We start from the raw sequence: 18831 nt of genomic DNA, 5'->3' as shown, positions 1-18831 counted from the left end.
TAAATGGGTTTATTAAATTAAAACTGCTCCTCTGGTGCTCTAATACCATCATCCTAATTAAGGGATTCCACAAGTAATATATTAACCCACATCAAAACCTAAGAGTAGCATTTGACATATACGGAAGACAAACTTATCTACATTGTTGCATTTACTTTTGTAGTAACTATAAAACAAATCACATACACTTTCAGAGAAAATGCTAAACCTTATTTTATAACTAAGTCATCTGTTGTTTTTATGACTCATCATACCAAAGGATTTCAGAAATCCCAGAAGGAAAGGATGAAACAAAAGCTTGATCAAGATAACCTGTTTATTATTAATCGTTCGAGCTGCTTCAGAAATACTGCTCAATTCTAGCAGTACAAAGCATGTTTTCTTAGAGCTATTTCTTTCTCAGAAGATCCTAACTTCAAAAGTAGGGGACAAAGAAAACAAAAATGATGGGACTACTTTCTAAACATCTGGTTAGGCACTACCTTAGTCAAAAATTTTGTAAGTGAGAAGGTAAGCTATAGAATTACTGGTTTCAGGGGCGCCTGGGGGACACAGTCAGTTGAGCGTCTGAGACCCTTAGTTTCGGCTCAGGCAGTGATCTCAGGGTCATGACATCAAGCCCCGCACTGGGCGCTGGGAGGAGTCTCCGTCTCCTACCAAACCAACTCTCCTGATCGCACTCTCTCTCTAAAATAAATCAATCAATCTTAAAAACTGGTTTCAGTTCCACCCTACTTTACAATGGAAAATTAAAGGAAAAAATTGGGCATGCATGTATTTTGAGGAAAAGTGAGCAGTGATGATACAAATGAATAGGTCCATGTGTCATGTAAATTTCCACTTCAAAAATAAAATCAGAAAACTTATGGTAAAAGATAAAGCAAGAATGTCATTAAATCCCACACAGAGGAAAGTTAAAAGCCGAAGAAAAAGGATGAGAAATAAACAAAACTCTTAGTTACTACTATTATAGTACTTGGGGGGCATTAAATTTAGCTCCAGATTTCCTGGAATTTAAAGCCAAAATGGGAAACTCAACAACTTATATAATTCTTCTCTGATAAAAAGAAAGCATGCTGCTTCATGAGGAGAATGGATTTATTTTTTCCTGGAGCTGAATTCTAGGAGGCATTTGTTGTCCTTGTGCAAAAAGCCTTGAACCCACACATGATGGGTTCAATGATGTATCTGCAGAAGCAGCACAACTATTCATGGCACCATCTCAAGAAACAAGGGTGAAAAATAACCCTTCACGGTAGGCTTATAGATGTCCATTTACCTTCTACTGCTTTTTAAAAAATTCCTTTAAAAATTCATGGGCTCACTGAAGATGAGGCTATACCTATCAGGTGTGACCTACAACATACCAAGAATGATAAATCCAGCAGTATTTAACCCCTTAAATAAAGAGGACTTTTATTCCTGCGAAGTGAGCCACTCTTGTGGGTCTTTATGAGCAACCATCAGAAAAACCTGAGCGAGGTCTTAAAACTCTAGTCCAAATGCCTTGCAGCTTGTAGACTTCACTTTAATTAATAAAATCTGTCAGAGAGCTCCATTAGGCTCTTAAGAGTCCCTCTGTTCCTATTCTGATTTATTTTGCATTGGAAGGTGTGAGGAGGGGAACTGTTTGAAGGGGTTTGGAATGGCAACTGTTCATTAATGTCAAAGTCAATGGATATCTGTCTACTTCCTTCAGTATTTCTTCAAATGGAGAAACAGTAAAGGAACTCACCTTCAGAATCTCTTCAACACAATGAACTTCATTGGAGTAGGTCTGCTAAAAGTGAAAAAAAAAAAAAAAGGAAAAGCTTAGCACAAACAAAATCCAACTCAAGCAATGGTACTAATGGGTGCTGGTATTCATCCAGCAACACTGCTGCAAGGGTGACCACCTTAGGACCACCGTTCACTGGCCGAGTAGTAGGAGCTTCACATTCTGAAGCAAACAAGACCGGAGACCAACATGACTTCATCTGTGGGGAAACGGTTCTGCTGGAGTCAAATGGAGACTAATTTGGACCCTCAGGTCAACATTTCCAAAGGAAAACGTGTACCTTAAAGAAAATTAGTAAATCTAGAGGAATAACAGATATAACCAAAGTGGAGGAAGAAAGACAGGAAACAGGGGTCACAGCTTGCTCCGCAGTAACATCTGTCCAGCCAGCCAAGGGAAATGAAGACAGCAATGGAAATCATCTGGACACCTCAGTGAGCCCACAGTAAAGAGGCTAACACCAAATCAAGGATAGTTTAGATTTTTGGGGTAATAATCCAGCTGGCCAAAGACTGTCTTTAAAGTAATGACATTCACTCTAATGTCTCTACCCCTCCTTCAAGTCAGCATTTCACAGTATATATGCGCATGTATACACACACACATGTACACACAAACATGCCCCGTATTTCCCCAGACAAAGACCCTAGGGAGAGAGGAGTTTTCCTAGTGGCCCGGATGAAAGATCTACTACTTACACTTCTTCCTGATTCTCAGCTAAACAAATGATGGCTGCTACCACTACTATCACCACCACAGCCAGTGTCTGGGAAGTGTCGTTTTTACATCTTTATATCTTTAAGCGCAAAGAAAATGGACAAGTAAAACAAAAAACACTAAAACAAACAAACAAAAAAAAAACAACCATTTTTCCTTAACTAGAGACATGAAACAAATCCCATGACCTCATCCTTTTCACTGGAAAAGGAACTTTTTGCTCTGTGTCAATTCAGAGCCAAGTGCCCTGGGCAAGTTCTATACAACACACACGCCTCCTGTGACTGCCACTACTGTGTGCATAAAGCACTGGTCTTCCCAGTCCGTTGGGTCCAATACCTGCCTCACAGCTGGAGAGGAGACGAAAGGGATTTTTTTCCTGGCTCTCATTTCTAATCTGAGTGTAATTTAATACAGCATTAGTCGCCAATTCCTGATCTAGGATTCATTAACTCACCATTCCAGTTTAAGGATGAAGGAAAAGGAAAGAAAAGAGCACACAACACTCACACTGTCGTGGGATCAAACTGAACGGGCATGTCAATGTTCAAAGGCGATTTAACCTGACTGGGTCTGGTCTTAAAACATGTAAATTTCATGGAAACAATTGTGTTGAAATGTTTGCACTTTGATATTTTTGAGGAAGTTAGAAGGTATAACCAAAGAATCAAGGGTATCCCTTGATGTCCTATCAGATCCGCCTTTAGGCATTCTGCATGTCACTAACGACATTTCCTTACCTGCTTTTTGGTTTTTTCAAATTAAGAGATGCCTAAAAATTGGGCCAAACACTAAAAACCAAACCTTTCAGTACAAACATCAGAAACAGAACTGAATGCTGTTTTGACCTGACAGTAAAATGTAAGAATATTCTATGGTTTCAATTTTTCACATGCATCATCAGGAAAAATAACAATTATAAGCTGAAGGTGAATCAATACAATAGAGCATATAGCATATTACTACCAACCCTGGTCAAACAGTTCCCTCATCCCCATCTGTTCCTGGAATGCGAATGGGAATCTGATCAACATGTCTGGGAATCAACGAAATAGTGAAGCATGTTGGAATGAGAGAGAAAGAGATTTGCCCACTGCTTCTGACAGAATGAGATGTGAAGGCTGTAACTTCAGGACGCTAATAAAAGACTTTCCAATCTTCATAATTATTCAAGGAGTCAACACTTAGCCAAAATGCTTCATGTCACTAAAAGATTTTTTTTCCTAAAGCTTTATTACATGAGATGAAGCAGAACTGAAGAAATTTTTCTAAAGCTCAAGAATTTATTAGTATCTGGGTAAGATAAATATTGCTAAGTAGACAAACTTTAAACCATTTAACCCATTTAAAATGTAAATAAGGTCTTAGGTTCAAGCGCTCATTCGTTTAATTTGTTTCATTTACTGTGATTTTTTTCCTATTAGGTCCACTATGAGAGTGGGAATATTTCAATGGAGTGCAGGGATTCCATTCCAAATACATGAGGATATTAACATATTTTTTTTAAAGATTTTATTTATTTATTTGACAGAGAGAGATCACAAGTAGGCAGAGAGGCAGGCAGAGAGAGAGAGAGAGAGAGGGAAGCAGGCTCCCCACTGAGCAGAAAGCCCGATGCGGAACTCGATCCCAGGACCCTGAGATCATGACCTGAGCCGAAGGCAGCGGCTTAACCCACTGAGCCACCCAGGTGCCCCAATATTAACATATTTAAAGACCTCCGAGCAGCACTGTTTGTAATAGCAAATAACTGGAAATAATCAAATACCCCAAAACACGAGTCTAGCTAAAGACCTTCACAGTACATCCACACAGCAGTGTGCTACAGAGAATTAAAATAATAATGTAAATGTACGGGCTTGCGTGGAAAGATGCTCAAGATATTTTCAACTTGTTCTTTAGAAATAATTTTGTATTTAGAGAAAAGTTGTGAAAATAGAAAATAGAAAAAAAATTCCCACAAACCGTTCACCCAGATTCCCCAAATGTCAGCATCCTACCACATTTGTTTTTTATTTTTTCTCTCCCACCCATCTACCCTGAACCGTTTAAGTCAGAGAGAGTTAATGTCCCTTCACTCTTAAATACCTCTGTGAGTACCAAGATGTATTTTTAAAATGATATTTAACAGAGGGGAGGTTCCAAGATAGTCTGAATAACACGAGCCCATTTTATGTTCTATCTACCTGAGATTCTGATCTCTACTCTTCTGCCGACCCAAATTAGAGACTCTAGTTTAAGAGTATATGTGTTTCAAACGTTTCTGCAGAGAAAGATCTGTAAGGACAGGCTCCCTTGTTTCATCAAGTACAGTCTGGCACCTCCAAGTCTGCTGCCAGAAAGGAGACCTTCCAAAAGGGGAGGGGAAGTTCAACAAACCATTATGGCCCAATCCCTTACTTAAAATCCACTTTGGCCACAGGGTCTCCCACTGAGCTCTGCCATTCCTGCTGGGAGAATCCAGGCTCCTTGGAACAAACACTGCAGCCCAAGAGGAAGTAAACACTAACCCTCTCTAAAGCACAGCCTAGTTAAGGCTGAAGATCTTCAGGTAAGACCTCTCCAAAAAATAAGAGGTGACAAAAAGCAACAACAAGGAAAATCTCTGCTAGCCGCACGAATCAAGAAGTTCTACTTCGCAGGTCCCTTCCTTGTCCAGCTCCTGCTCCCAGTGTGTAGACGGTGACTACAACCACAAATCCCACTGCCGTCTCTCACATTCAACATCTAGGTTCCTAGGGGAGCGCAGCTCTTCCCTCCTGCCCACTTGTGGCTACCTCACAAATCTGGTGTCCTGTGTGTAGACTGACCTCGTTTCCTCACTAGGGTATGGCCTTAACACAGGAACCGTAATTCTATTCAACTAAAAATAAAATGATAGCAGCTACTTACTGAATACCTATTGTACCTGGCATGGCATTAACCTCTTTACCTACTATTATTTCCTCTATTTGATACCATCTATTGTAAAGTGCAACATCATTGGCTTGGGGGGCAGGGCCGGGAGACTGCACTAAATGTCCCCACCAATTGTAGATCTGGCCCTCACTACAGAGAAATACCACAGCTATGAAAAGCTAGAAGCTTTTCCTCTAAGATGGCGAATAAGATGGGGATGCCTACTCCTGCCACTTTATTCAACAGAGTAACTGAAGTCCTGGGCACAGCAATCAGACAAGGAACAAAAGGCGTCCAAACTGTCCCAATTTGCAGATGACATACTATATAGAGAAAACTCTACAAGACTTCACCAGAAAACCATTAGAATAAATGAATTCAGTAAAGCTTCAGGATACAAAATAATATACATAAATCTGTTGCACTTCTGTATACTAGTAATTATCAGAAAGAGAAATTAAGAAAACAATCCCAGGGGCGCCTGGCTGGCTCAGTGGGTTAAGTCTCTGCCTTCAGCTCAGGTCATGATCCCAGGGTCCTGGGACTGAGCCCCCCTACCCCCAAAATCTGGTTCTCTGCTCAGCACGGAGCCTGCTTCCCCACCCCCCCAACCCCTGCCTCTCTGCCTACTTGTGATCTCTCTCTGTCAAATACATAAAATCTTTTAAAAAAAAGAAAAGAAAGAAGAAAACAATCCCATTTATAATTACATCCAAAAACAAACCCACACAAAACACCTAAGAATAAATGTAAACAAGAAAGTAAAAGACCAAGACTCTGAAAACTCTAAGACCCTGATGAAAGAAACTGAAAAGAATACAAATAAATAAACAGATATATCATGCTCGTAGACTAGAAGAATATTGTTAAAATGTCCATACTACCCCAAAATAAAACATTCAATACTACCCAAAACAATCCACAGATTCAGTGTCATCTATCAAAACACCAATGGTATTTTTCACAGAACTAGAACAAACAGTACTGGAATTTGTACAGAACCAAAATAGACTCCAAACAGCCCAAGCAGTCTTGAGAAAGAAGAACAAAGCTGAAGGTATCACACTCCCTGATCTCAAACTATACTACAGAGCTATAGTAAGCAAAACAATATGGTACTGGTACAAGAATAGACACAGAGACCAAGAGACCAGAATCGAGTCCAGAAATATAAACCCATGCTTGTACAGTCAATTAATCTTCAACAAAGGAAGCAAGAATATACAATGGGAAAATGTCTCTTAAATAAATGGTGCTGGGAAAACTGGACAGCTACATGCAAAAGAATGTAACTGCATCACCTTCTTACATCATACACAAAAATAAACTCAAAAATGGATTAGAGACTTAAATCTAAGACCGGAAACCATGAAAGTCCTGAAAAAGGAAAAAAAAAAAAAAAAAACCACAGGCAGTAATCTCTTGGACAACGGTCTAAGCAGTACTTTTTTGGATCTGTCTGCTCAGGCAAGAACAAAAGTAAAGATAAATAAATGGGACCACATCAAACTAAAAGTCTTCTGCATAGTAAAGGAAACTATCAACAAAACAAAAAGGCAACCTACTGAATGGGAGAGGAGAATATTTGCAAATGATAGAGCCAATAAGGGATTAACACCCAAAATACACACAGAACTCACTACTACTATCCAGAAAACGGTCCAATTAAGAAATGGGCCGGATGCCTGGGGGGCTCAGTGGGTTAAGCCGCTGCCTTAGGCTCAGGTCATGATCCCAGGGTCATGGGATCAAGTACCACATCCAGCTTCTTGCTCAGCAGGGAGCCTGCCTCTCTCTCTGCCTCTGCCTGCCACTGTACTTGCTTGTGCTCTCTTTCTGACAAATAAATAAATAAAATCTTTTAAAAAAGGGGGGGGCGCCTGGGTGGCTCAGTGGGTTAAGCCTCTGCCTTCAGCTCAGGTCATGATCTCAGCGTCCTGGGATCAAGCCCCACATCGGGCTCTCTGCTCAGCAGGGAGCCTGCTTCTTCCTCTCTCTCTGCTTGCCTCTCTGCCTACTTGTGATCTCTCTCTGTCAAATAAATAAATAAAATCTTAAAAAAAAAAAAAGGAAAGATTTTAAAAAGGAAATAAACTCATAGATACAAAGAGCAATTTGGTTGCCAGAGGAGGGGAAGGGGATTGGGGCACGGCTGAGGAAAAGGGATAAAGAGATACAAACTTCCAGTTATATAAAGTAAATAAGACACAGGATGCAATGTACAGCATAGGGAATATAGTTAATAACAGGTAACAACTTTGTATAGTGACAGATGGTAGCTAGGTTTATTATGGTGATCACTCCATAATGTATATAAAGGTTGAATCACTATGTTGTACGATTGAAACTAGTATTGTATGTCAATTAAACTTTGGCAACAACAAAATATATCTCTGAGGGAATTCTTTATAACACTCCAATTCTCCTATCAACTTCTGTGGCAGGTATTATTCCGTTTTTTAAAGTGAGACTGAATTTTGGAGAAATTAAGGTACATGTCCGAAGTCACACAATGCTCTGGACTGGCTGAGGCTGGGTTCACAACAGTGTTAAAACTACCTTTCCAAACACCTCCAACATTTAGGCAAGGGACAAACACGTTTTAGCATTTTAAGGAGGGGACGTGATTCCAGTTGTCCTATGCATGACCAAACACATTTTTTAAAGAACAATGTTTTGCCTCTGTTTGTGCAAAGTACTACTCTGGGATTCAGATCTAACTGCCTCTTAGCACTACAGGTGCGTCAGACCAGAAAAGGCATCAATGCTGGCCTCGTTCTGATTTCTCACTCCTCTTGGAATGACACTGTAAGCATACGGAAATGCACTGATATCAAAATAAAATATGTTCATAAATGTCTTCTAAGCATGACTCAAGTTTGTTTTAGTAAGCTGAAAAGAGCTGGAGGGAGGAACTCTACCTCACCACTGAGACCAGGAAGCCCTTCGCAATATTGTATCTTAAGTCTCTCAAGTTTCAACAGAGCAGCACTTTTGTAACAATGCTGTTCTCAAACACCCTTAGTTATCACTAACCAGGAACAGCAGGGAGCACAAAGGCAGCATGCAGAGGAAGGAAGCCAGAAGATCTTGGATTCTAGCTCTGGCCCTGCTGAGGACTGGCTCTCTAATGCGGCCTTAGATTCAAGTTCTTTGGGACTATTTCCTGATGGTGATAAAGGGATAGTATTACCAATCCTAACCAATACACATCTTCTGGTATGCTTTCAGGTTCAGAACTCAGAACATGAAAATAAATTCCCAGATTTTAGCTTTAGAGACTTCTTACACACGAGTTCGTCCAAATTATATGTCAATGTCTTAAGGAACAGACTACTGGAAATAAACGTACTGGGGACAAAAGGGAAATTTTTTGCATTGTTTCCAACTTAGAAACAATAGGACTACTCTTAGAAACTATTTTCACCTATCGGACTGACAAAACAAAAAACTGACAATACTGTGTTTATAAGATAGTTACGAGGAAACAGGCACTCTGATACACTGGTTGGTGGCTGGGTAACAGGTCACAACTCTGGAAGGCCCCAATTAGGCAAAAGCCCCCGAATTCTAATTTTCTGTACTCTGACACAGCAATGTGATTTCTAGCACCAACTTCTAGGTGTACACACAGGCATCTGTACAAAGTTACTCACTTCAGCCTAGTTTGCAAATAGTAAGAGACTGGGAACAATCTAAATGCCCATCTAGGGATAACTGGCTAAGAAAACTGTGATACGTGCCCCTTACACAGAAGTACTATGCAGCTATGACAGAATGAGGACCGTCTTCATGTACTGATTTGGGGGCAACCTCCAAGATATATTGTTAAGCAATAAACATAAAGGAAAAAGGAGAAAAAAAAATAGGTGCAGTGTATGCCAGGATCTGTATCAGTGACAAGACGATGGAAGAGAACATGATGGTGGAGTTACTAATGATACCTGAAACACCACTGAGAATATGGACGAGAAGAAGCCTGGCACATCAGCTGCTTTCAGAAGGGAGAATTAGGGGGCGGGGGGTGGGGCGGTGTCAGTGGGAAGTTTTTCTATGTACATATTTTTATCCTTTAAATTCTGTTTCACAAAATATATTATCTATTCATAAATAAAAACAAAATCAGGCTGAGATTTTCAAAAATAGGGATAAAAATTTTTACTCAGAGTACAGTCAAATGTCTTCTGCCACATTTGTCTTTACTTTCTATTAGTCTTCCTCTAAGTGACTTTTCTTCTCCCAAACACACACCTATGTGCATCTATTCCCAGCTTCCGCCTCACTGCTCTGGGCTTGCCCCAGCTAACGCTCAGTGCGCCAAGCTGCTCGCAGATTTGTGGTCAGCCTTCCATCGGCTCCTGTGAGGTGTTCCTGTGGAAACCAGGGACTACTGTTAAGGCGTGGGCCAGGGTCTACTAAGTAATTCACTCTTTCTTCCCAAACTAACCTACAAAGTTCTTGAAAGAGGTACACTGTTTGGGTTTGCTTTTTTAGAATCAGTCAAAATACTTAAATACTGAGCAGCCACGTATGAAATACACAAAACCGCACAGCATTGCTGTGAGGAAGAAATAAGACAATATATGTTAAAGCCAATGCCATACAAACAAATGCAGGCATTTATCATGAAGATGCCGTAATCTGCATTTCCAAGAGACAGATTAGAGAAGGAAACCAAAAGGCCTGCCTGAGCAAGGTTCTGACACAAAATTAATTTTATTCTGTGAATACAAAGTAAATTCCCTCCACAGCAAGGCCTATTACAAGAACACACTCATACTGCTTGGGTGTGCCTACTTAGGCTGGGAAGTTATAAAGGTGCTAGAAATATTAGTTCTTCAGAAGCATCATGCCCTTTGGGCAACTATCTAAATGTCTACTTCCACACCCGGTATTTTAGAAGACTTTTTAAGATCCCTAGACAGATTTATAGGCACACTTATGGTGCAAATATTTTTAAAAACAAAGCTATAGATCGTTAACATGGAAGGAGGGATACTGAGCTTGGAGACAGAACAGGGCACTCTTAACAGCGTAACAGTATTCGGTAAATTGCAAGCCAACTTTAACTGTTAAATTCCAAAAAATTAAACACCCTCCTATCGCTCCCCAAATATTTTCAAATAATGGAAAGGTTTTGAATAGCTTTTAAAATGTGATACGCGGGGACGCCTGGGTGGCTCAGTTGGTTAGGCAGCTGCCTTCAGCTCAGGTCATGATCCCAGCGTCCTGGGATCGAGTCCCACATTGGGCTCCTTGCTTGGCAGGGAGCCTGCTTCTCCCTCTGCCTCTGCCTATGCTCGCTCGCTCTCTCTCTCTCTCTCTCTCTCTCTGACAAATAAATAAATAAATAATTTTTTAAAGATGTGATACGCAGGCGCCTGGGTGGCTCAGTGGGTTAAAGCCTCTGCCTTCAGCTCAGGTCATGATCCCAGGGTCCTGGGATCGAGCCCCATATCGGGCTGTTTGCTCAGCAGGGAGCCTGCTTCCTCCTCTCTCTCTGCCTGCTTCTCTGCCTACTTGTGAGAAGTGACAGATGTCACTTCTGTCAAATAAATAAATTAAATCTTTAAAAAAGAAATAAAATGTAATACACTCTAATATGTAGCAAAGAATCACTCACATTCCTTGGAACCCATTTTTTTAAACGCCAAACTGTCTGCCACACATGAAGGCTACCACAATTAACGTCATGCCAATTGCAGAAATCTCTATCTATAGCTCTCCAAATAAATTTTTCAAGGAAAGACACTGATAAAGGACAAATCATTTTAAATGATGAGGGATCTATAGGTCACCTACAGTTATCATCCACCAAAAATTTACTATGGAAAGACCATGCTTTCTACTTATAGTGGAGGCTAGAAAGAGCGGTCATGTGGAAACGGGTGTCACAAACACTGGAATACCTTTTCTGGAAGTCTCCTTACTCCTTGACTCCCTGCCTTCAACTCTAAAAGGCAGCCTTAGTGTTTTCATTTGTTTTCCACAGGCTCGTTTCTTATTTGATGGGATGTAGGGGTTTATTCATCTCTGTGTCTCCCAAGACCTCAGCATAATTCTGGACTAACACAGATGAGCAAGTAGTATTTGTGAAACGAATTTGCTTTTGTCATTTCATGGCATCTCTGACAAAATTCAGAAACATGAACTTAACAAAAAGTGTAAGTATCTAAGGCAAATTCTCTTTTTCCTATATTAGAAGCAATATGTTTGTTCTCACTTGTAACATTCCAGACAGACATCTTCACAGAACAATGACACTTTTTAAAATACAGAAATCCTCAATTTAAAAAAATATATTACAACAAAATTCCATCACCACCACCAAACCCCATCAAATGTTCTTTACTCAAAGAGTATGGGGATGTGAATTTCTCCAGGCAAAATTTCAGATGTAAGAGTAATAAACAGGAGATAATGACTAGTGGGAGAGGGGGTACATCAGGCATGCTTGGGTTGGGGTAAGGAAAGGCATGTGTCTCCTTGAGACAGGACATCAAGAAATATTCTAGGGATGAACACAAAAGAATGCTGGAAGCTCGGAAGATGGGGTGACACCCCAATTCACTTATTAAACAAAAGCTAATATCCCTGATTTAAAAGTTCACCTTTACGTAAACTGCAATTTTTATAGGCAAATTATTTCCTTGTCTTTCACGAACTAAAGCAAACTAAAAATGAAAAGAACCCTAAATATCATTACTGAAGCTTATAAAACCTCACCAGAAGTATTCTGAACTTTTAATCAGTATGAATATGTTTACTGTTCCTTTCCAGGCACTTTGATTTTACCTAAAGTAATTTGCTTCAGTGTCATTAATATTTAATTTTTCTAAAATGTGTGAAATTGGGATGCCTGGGTGGCTCAGCGGGTTAGGCCTCTGCCTTCGGCTCAGGTCATGATCCCAGTGTCCTGGGATGGAGCCCCGCAGCAGGCTCTCTGCTCAGCGGGGAGCCTGTTCCCTCCTCTCTGACTACTTGTGATCTCTGTCAAATAAAAAATAAAATAAAATAAAATGTGTGAAATTTATAAAAGCTCATAATTTATATTAACTAAACTACTTAAAATAGTCTGGAAATTCTGTTTAGATCTCTTATTAAAACAAAGTATCTTTTCATTATGGAATCTAGGATCTAGTTAAGATTTGTTTTAAATAAATAAAAATACGGACAGTGAATAGCCTTCCTTCCCCACATACATAATTGTAAAAACTTCATCTAAATGTACAAATGAATGTGAGTACTAGAAGTGTTGGTTTCATTTATTTTATTACTATTATTTTCCTAAGATCACCTGAGTGTGTACATTTTAATGTATTTGGCAATCTGTAGAGCCACAGGTAACAGTTCCAATTAAAAAAAAAAAAATACTGGGGCGCCTGGGTGGCTCAGTCATTAGATATCTGCCTTTGGCTTGGGTCGTGATCTCGGGGTCTTGGGATCGAGCCCCACATCAGGCTCCCTGCTCGGCTGGGAGCCTGCTTCTCCCTCTCCCACTCCCCCTGCTTGTGTTCCCTCTTTTACTGTGTCTCTCTGTGTCTGTCAAATAAATAAATAAATAAATCTTTTTTAAAAAATACTATTTATGTTTATGCACTATGTACAGAAATGTCTTCAGTAGATATTATTTCTGATGATGTCAACTAGTTTTCTTGGTATGAAAGTTAAGTGGAGGGGGTCTACCTGAGGCAGGTTTAACTGACTTAAAAACAAAGAACCTGGATGAAAAACAAATGTAAAAAACTTCCCACTGTTTGACAGTACTTCATCTCATCTCGGTAATGCACCAACTTTCTAACTTTCTGGCTGTGAACCACTACTGTTCAGCATGTAATAAGGTATCAGAAATCTCCAATGCTTTTAAGACTTGAAAACACTGGGCCTTTGATAAAAGATCACATGAGACCCCATGAAGCCCATTGTGGGCGTAGCAACCATGAATGATTTAGTAAGAGTGGCTAAAAGGCACTGCTTTAAGGAAGGAAGGAGGGAATGAAAGGGAAAGGGAAAAGAAAGAAGGAAAAGAGTAAAGAGCGAGAAAGAGGCATCTCAAAGAACAAGTCTGGACACTGGTTCCAGTGATAATAAACTGACAAGTTCTTTCAAATGAACCAAACTATATGATCTATTCCTTCCAGAAACAACCCTATTCACTGAAACAATCTTAACAGTTTGAGAGATTTAATTTTTTTTATTCTTGAGTGGGTACATTAATTTGCAAAGCATGAAGTCTTTCAATTAAAATATATCACTGAAGGGAGGGGGTTACACTGCAGTGTGATGGTGTCTGATGACCATGCATACCCCCAATTCCATCCCACCCTCTCTCTCCCGCACTCACTCGTGTGTGCTCACGTGTGCCCACTCTCTCTCTCTCTCTCTCACACACACACACACACATGCACGTGCATGTGATTGCTCTCTCACAAATCATATTAACTGATCGTTCTGAGTCTAAAACAACACTACTAAATTACTTTGTCAACCACGACCGGATTTATAGATACATAAACCTGTATTACTGCTCCTCCTTCGAGTGTATGTGTCTATCAAACTCAAGTGGCAAACAGTGTTCAGGAACCATGTCTAATTCTATGTTACATAGGGTGCCTGGACTTTTTTTTCCACAGCTGAGCAAAAGCTAAGCCTAGAGAGGCACCAGAAAAAAATTTTCCATCAGTTTCTGGATTAGGTTGAAAGAAACTGAAGTCATATGAATAAGATAAGCCATTTAATCCATGCTTTGTCTGAAAGAACATAAAGATTTTATCTTGGGTTTATTCCAAGAGTAATCTCAACAGTCCCCTCTGGGCTAGGTGTGGGTTGTCTGTCTCCTGGCATGAAGACTTTTCAAAACAAAAAACAGAACACAGTGGAAAAAAAAGGACAGAAAATTACTGAAGCAGGCATATATGCTCTGAGGAAGCAATTTGAGCTTCAAACTACCTTGGGGATTACTGATACTATAATAAACAGAGGAGAGAAGGAAAATAAAGATGGCCTTGCCCTTTATATCTAATTCTGAACAAGTAAATTCCCCCGTTTCTTGGGGCTTTAATGTTAAGTAACAAACAACCAGGTTGCTTGCCAGGGTCTAGAAAAAGGGCTAAAGATCATTTTGGGGAAGTAGAATTCATTTAATATTTTAACATTATGAATGGATACAAATCACTTATTCAATCCTATCATCAAAGAGGACCTAAAATGAAGAGACAATTTTGCTTTTCCAAAATCTATTAAAAACCAGATTCATTCTTTTTTAGGAAAAAAAAAAAGTTTACTAATTCCACTGACTGTCTGGTGGACTTAATAATCTTTTCCTTTTCCTTCATTATCTTTGCATGTAAATTTGCTCTGAAAGTTTAGACAAACTGCAACAAGCTCCTAGTAAAGCTCATCTCATAAAGTGATTTCCTCTACTGGTCAAAGTGAAAAAGTTTAATAACAATGTTTTGAACAAATATTTAGTCACTCAACAAGTGCTAATTGTTTTTTTTTTAATATATAAATGCAAGGGGCAGGATAAATATATATAAAAATTTTTTCTTTGCAGGGCACCTGGGTGGTTCAGTTGGTTGAACACTCAACTCTTGATTTCAGCTCAAGGTCACGATCTCAGGGTGGTGAGACAGAGCGCCAAATGGGGCTTCACGCTAAGCGTAGAACCTGCTTGGGATTCTCTCTCTCCTTCTCCCTCTGCCCCTCCCCCAGCTCACGCACTGGCTCTCTCAAAAATATAAGTAAAATAAATTTTAGTCTTGCATGCATCTTAAATAGGTATTTCATATGTGCAAATCAAAAACACTCTTTGCTTGTAAAATAAATGTACTCTAATATCTGCGATTTTTTTGTTTACTTACTTACTTTATTTATTTACTTAAAGATTTTATTTATTTATTTACTTATTTGAGAGTGTGTGAGTGGCAGGAGGAGCAGAGGGAGAAGGACAAGCAGACTAAGCTGAGCAGGGAGCCCAATGCCCAGCTCAATCCCATGACCCTGAGATCACCACCTGAGGTGAAATCAAGAATCGGATGCCTAACCAACTGAGCCATACCTGCTGAATTTAAAGCATTTTAAACATTCAGACTATATTTGATCACTATTCTAAAAGTTGCAACAGCAAACAGTTTATGCCCATCATGTGACCCAGCTCAAAACTTTCCCTGTCTCGGTATTTTCCACTCTCACACTCCCCGTTCTTCTCACTCCCTCAACACCGACACACACCTGCAGTGAAGTTTTAAAAGTACTTTTTTTTTTTAAAGATTTTATTTATTTATTTGACAGACAGAGATCACAAGTAGGCAGAGCAGGCAGAGAGAGAGGAGGGGAAGCAGGCTCCCCGCTGAGCAGACAGCCCGACGTGGGGCTCGATCCCAGGACCCTGGGATCATGACCCGAGCCGAAGGCAGAGGCTTTAACCCACTGAGCCACCCAGGCGCCCCTAAAAGTACTCTTGACTTAAGCCCAGAGCCCTTAACTTAAGGCTCCCAACTGTCTGAGGGTTGTGTTTTTTTTTTTTTAAATTTTTAAAGATTGTATTTATTTATTTGAGGGAGAGAGCATGAGAGGGGAGAGGGTCAGAGGGAGAAGCAGATTTATTTCCCACTGAGCAGGGAGCCAGATGCAGGACTTGATCCTGGGACTCCAGGATTTTGACTTGAACTGAAGGCAGTTGCTTAACCAACTGAGCCACCCAGGTGCCCTGAGTGTTTTAAGGCAAAGGTAAGTCAACCCTATCTGTCATAATTCACAATATTCTTGCATTGATTGTCGTTCCTGATTTCCTAGGCTACAGAATCTAGGTGCCAGAGAAGAGAGAATATGAAAAATGGTCGACCATTCTATTTTTTTTTTTAATATATTTTATGTATTTGACAAAGAGAAATCACAAGTAGGCAGAGAGGCAGGCAGAGAGAGAGGAGGAAGCAGGCTCCCTGCAGAGCAGACAGCCCAATGCGGGGCTCGATCCCAGGACCCTGGGATCATGACCTGAGCCAAAGGCAGAGGCTTTAACCCACTGAGCCACCCAGGTGCCCCATGGTCGACCATTCTAACAGTGGCAACAAAACAACTCCTTTTGAAAACTGCCTTTAGAGAAAGGAGGGTCAAATGAGCAGAAGTAAATTACAACTCAGTCGTACATAAATCCAACTGTGGTTCTCCTGACTATTCCTTACACCTGGCACACGGCCTGTCCAGAAGATGCTCTTGGAGCACAGGTCACTTTTTTACTGACAGTATCATAATCACAGTGCTAGCCTGGGGGATGAGGATGGGAAAGGGCACACCCTATTTAAAAAGTCCTTTCACTCCAAAGTTCTTTAACTGGTATACAGCCGAATCCTCTGTAAAAATAAGCAATATTATTTATACTGCTGTCTACAATAATGCTGTCTACCAAGTAACAGTAAGTGAACCTGAAGAATTTTAGGCTCCAGAGCAGGAAGTCCTATCTGGTTTTTATTATCTCTCTTTTTTAAAGATTTTATTTAGGGGCACCTGGGTGGCTCAGTGGGCTTTCTACTTGGCGGGGAGCCTGTTTCACCCCCTCTCTCTGCCTCCCTCTCTGCCTACTTGTGATCTCTGTCAAATAAATAAACAAAATCTTTTTCCCCCCAAAAGATTTTATTTATTTATTTAACACAGAGAGAGAGAGAGAGAGAGAGAGAGAGAGAGACAGAGAGACAGAGAGAGAGATATCACAAGTAGGCAGAGGGACAGGCAGAGAGAGGGGGAAGCAGGCTCTCTGCCAAGCAGAGAGCCGGATGCGGGGTTCAATCCCTGGACCCTAGGATCATGACCTGAGCGGAAGGCAGAGGCTTTAACCCACTGAGCCACCCAGGCGCTCCTGTTTTAATATCTCTTTTAGTAAAACTTTAAAGAGCCATCTCAATGTCAAACATTGTTTCCTTAATAAAATTCTCTCAAAAGCTTTTTGTAGGACAAAATAAGCCAGTTTCTTCTGGACTTAATTAGAACAAGTTCTCAAAACAAACATTATTTGTGACAGGCTTAAGTCTCTTGAAAACTCTATCCCTTCCTAAATCTGAAGCTAATAGATCCTCCAACTCATTTTAGTACACAGTTCCTACTTTTAAAAAAGCCCAAAGGTAGGAGCGCCTGGGTGGTTCAGTCAGTTAAGCGTCTGCCTTTAGCCCAGGTCATGATCCCGGGTCCTGCCATCCAGCTTCATCAGGCTCCCTATTCAGCAGGGCAGTCTGCTTCTCCTGCTCCGTCTGGCTGCTGCTCCCTCTACTTGTGCACACGCTCTCTCTCTCTCTCTCTCTCTGTGTCAAATAAATAAATAAAGTCTTAAAAAAAAAAAAAAAGAGCTCAAAGGTATAACCTGAATTCAAATCAATCAAGGAAATATTCACACTATAGTAACTTGAGGGTTCTCCCTCCTTTCTTGTTACTTGTGCCCAATTTCTCCACTCTCTTGTTGTTGACACAAGATTCACTACTGCTTCATCTTAAACAAATTCTGTCTTCTGAGGGGGAAAAAATGAAAACACTGTCATCTTCTCTAAATAGCCTTTCAGCACATAAATTTACATCCCACACAGACACAGGCTATGTGACCATGAACTATGTTGAATAAACTAATTAAGAACCAAATAACTCTAAGAATACTAAAATCCATCTCCTACATTTGCCTGTACCAAAGTAAAATTACTTCAAAATATTCTTTTACTGCTGAAAATCAATTACTACTTATAAGTTAAAATTTGGGCAGGAGCCCCACAATCATTTGAATTGGACTCAAATTCCATTTGCTGGAAAACAAAAGCAAAGCAATAAAAGTCAAGGGGGGGGAAGGAGAGAGAGGGAGGGAAACCAGAGAGGGGAAGCATACACGTGTATACACACACACACACACACACACAAGCTTTTAACCTGCCAATATCTTCCATTTGTACCTTTACTTTGAAAGACAAAAGAAACCATCAGTATTTGCCAAGAGATCTGGGAGTTCAAGGCCAGAGTTTGAAAGATGGATCAAGAAAAAAGAAAGAAAGAAAAGAAAAGAAATCTAAGTGGTAAAGAACTGCCTAAAGTGTTTTTTAATTTCTTTACAAAGCATTGCCAAAAATGGGCTGTGACTGCATACAGATAGAAAACAGTAACATTATACTTTTTCTACTTTTACTCCATTCTTTCATTAGAAAGAGACAGTGACAGAGAAAGGAAAATCCATAATCCAAACCAACAACCTCGAAAATCTCAGGAGGTATTCAGTCTCTAGTGGCAGCCAAAAGGGGAAGGAAAAAAAAAAAAGCCGCACCACACCACACCACCTGTCTGCTACCTGTCAAGTGTAGAGCAAGGGAGGGGCCGTGGGAGGGGCCGAACACCTGGGGCTGGAAGCTTACTGACCTTGTTTAGAAGGTCAGGCATGCAGCGGCGCTCAACTAGAGGTTACTCTGACC

At 40.3% G+C, this 18831-nt stretch overlaps 1 protein-coding gene across 1 annotated transcript in view; it reads right to left on the bottom strand.

Moving 5' to 3' along the window:
• AFF1 (ALF transcription elongation factor 1) overlaps positions 1 to 18831 on the bottom strand; it is a 201351-nt gene that overhangs the window by 49336 nt on the left and 133184 nt on the right. Inside the window, exon 5 of the mRNA XM_080797454.1 lies at positions 1736 to 1780. Within this exon, the coding sequence (XP_080653580.1) occupies positions 1736 to 1780 (45 nt within the window). The remainder of the gene's footprint in view (positions 1 to 1735; positions 1781 to 18831) is intronic.

The sequence above is a fragment of the Martes martes genome, assembly GCF_963455335.1.
Source record: "Martes martes genome assembly, chromosome: 2".
In the NCBI taxonomy this organism is placed as follows: Eukaryota; Metazoa; Chordata; class Mammalia; order Carnivora; family Mustelidae; genus Martes; species Martes martes.
Note: the sequence above shows the minus strand (reverse complement) of the source record. Positions and strands in the feature narration are given on the sequence as shown.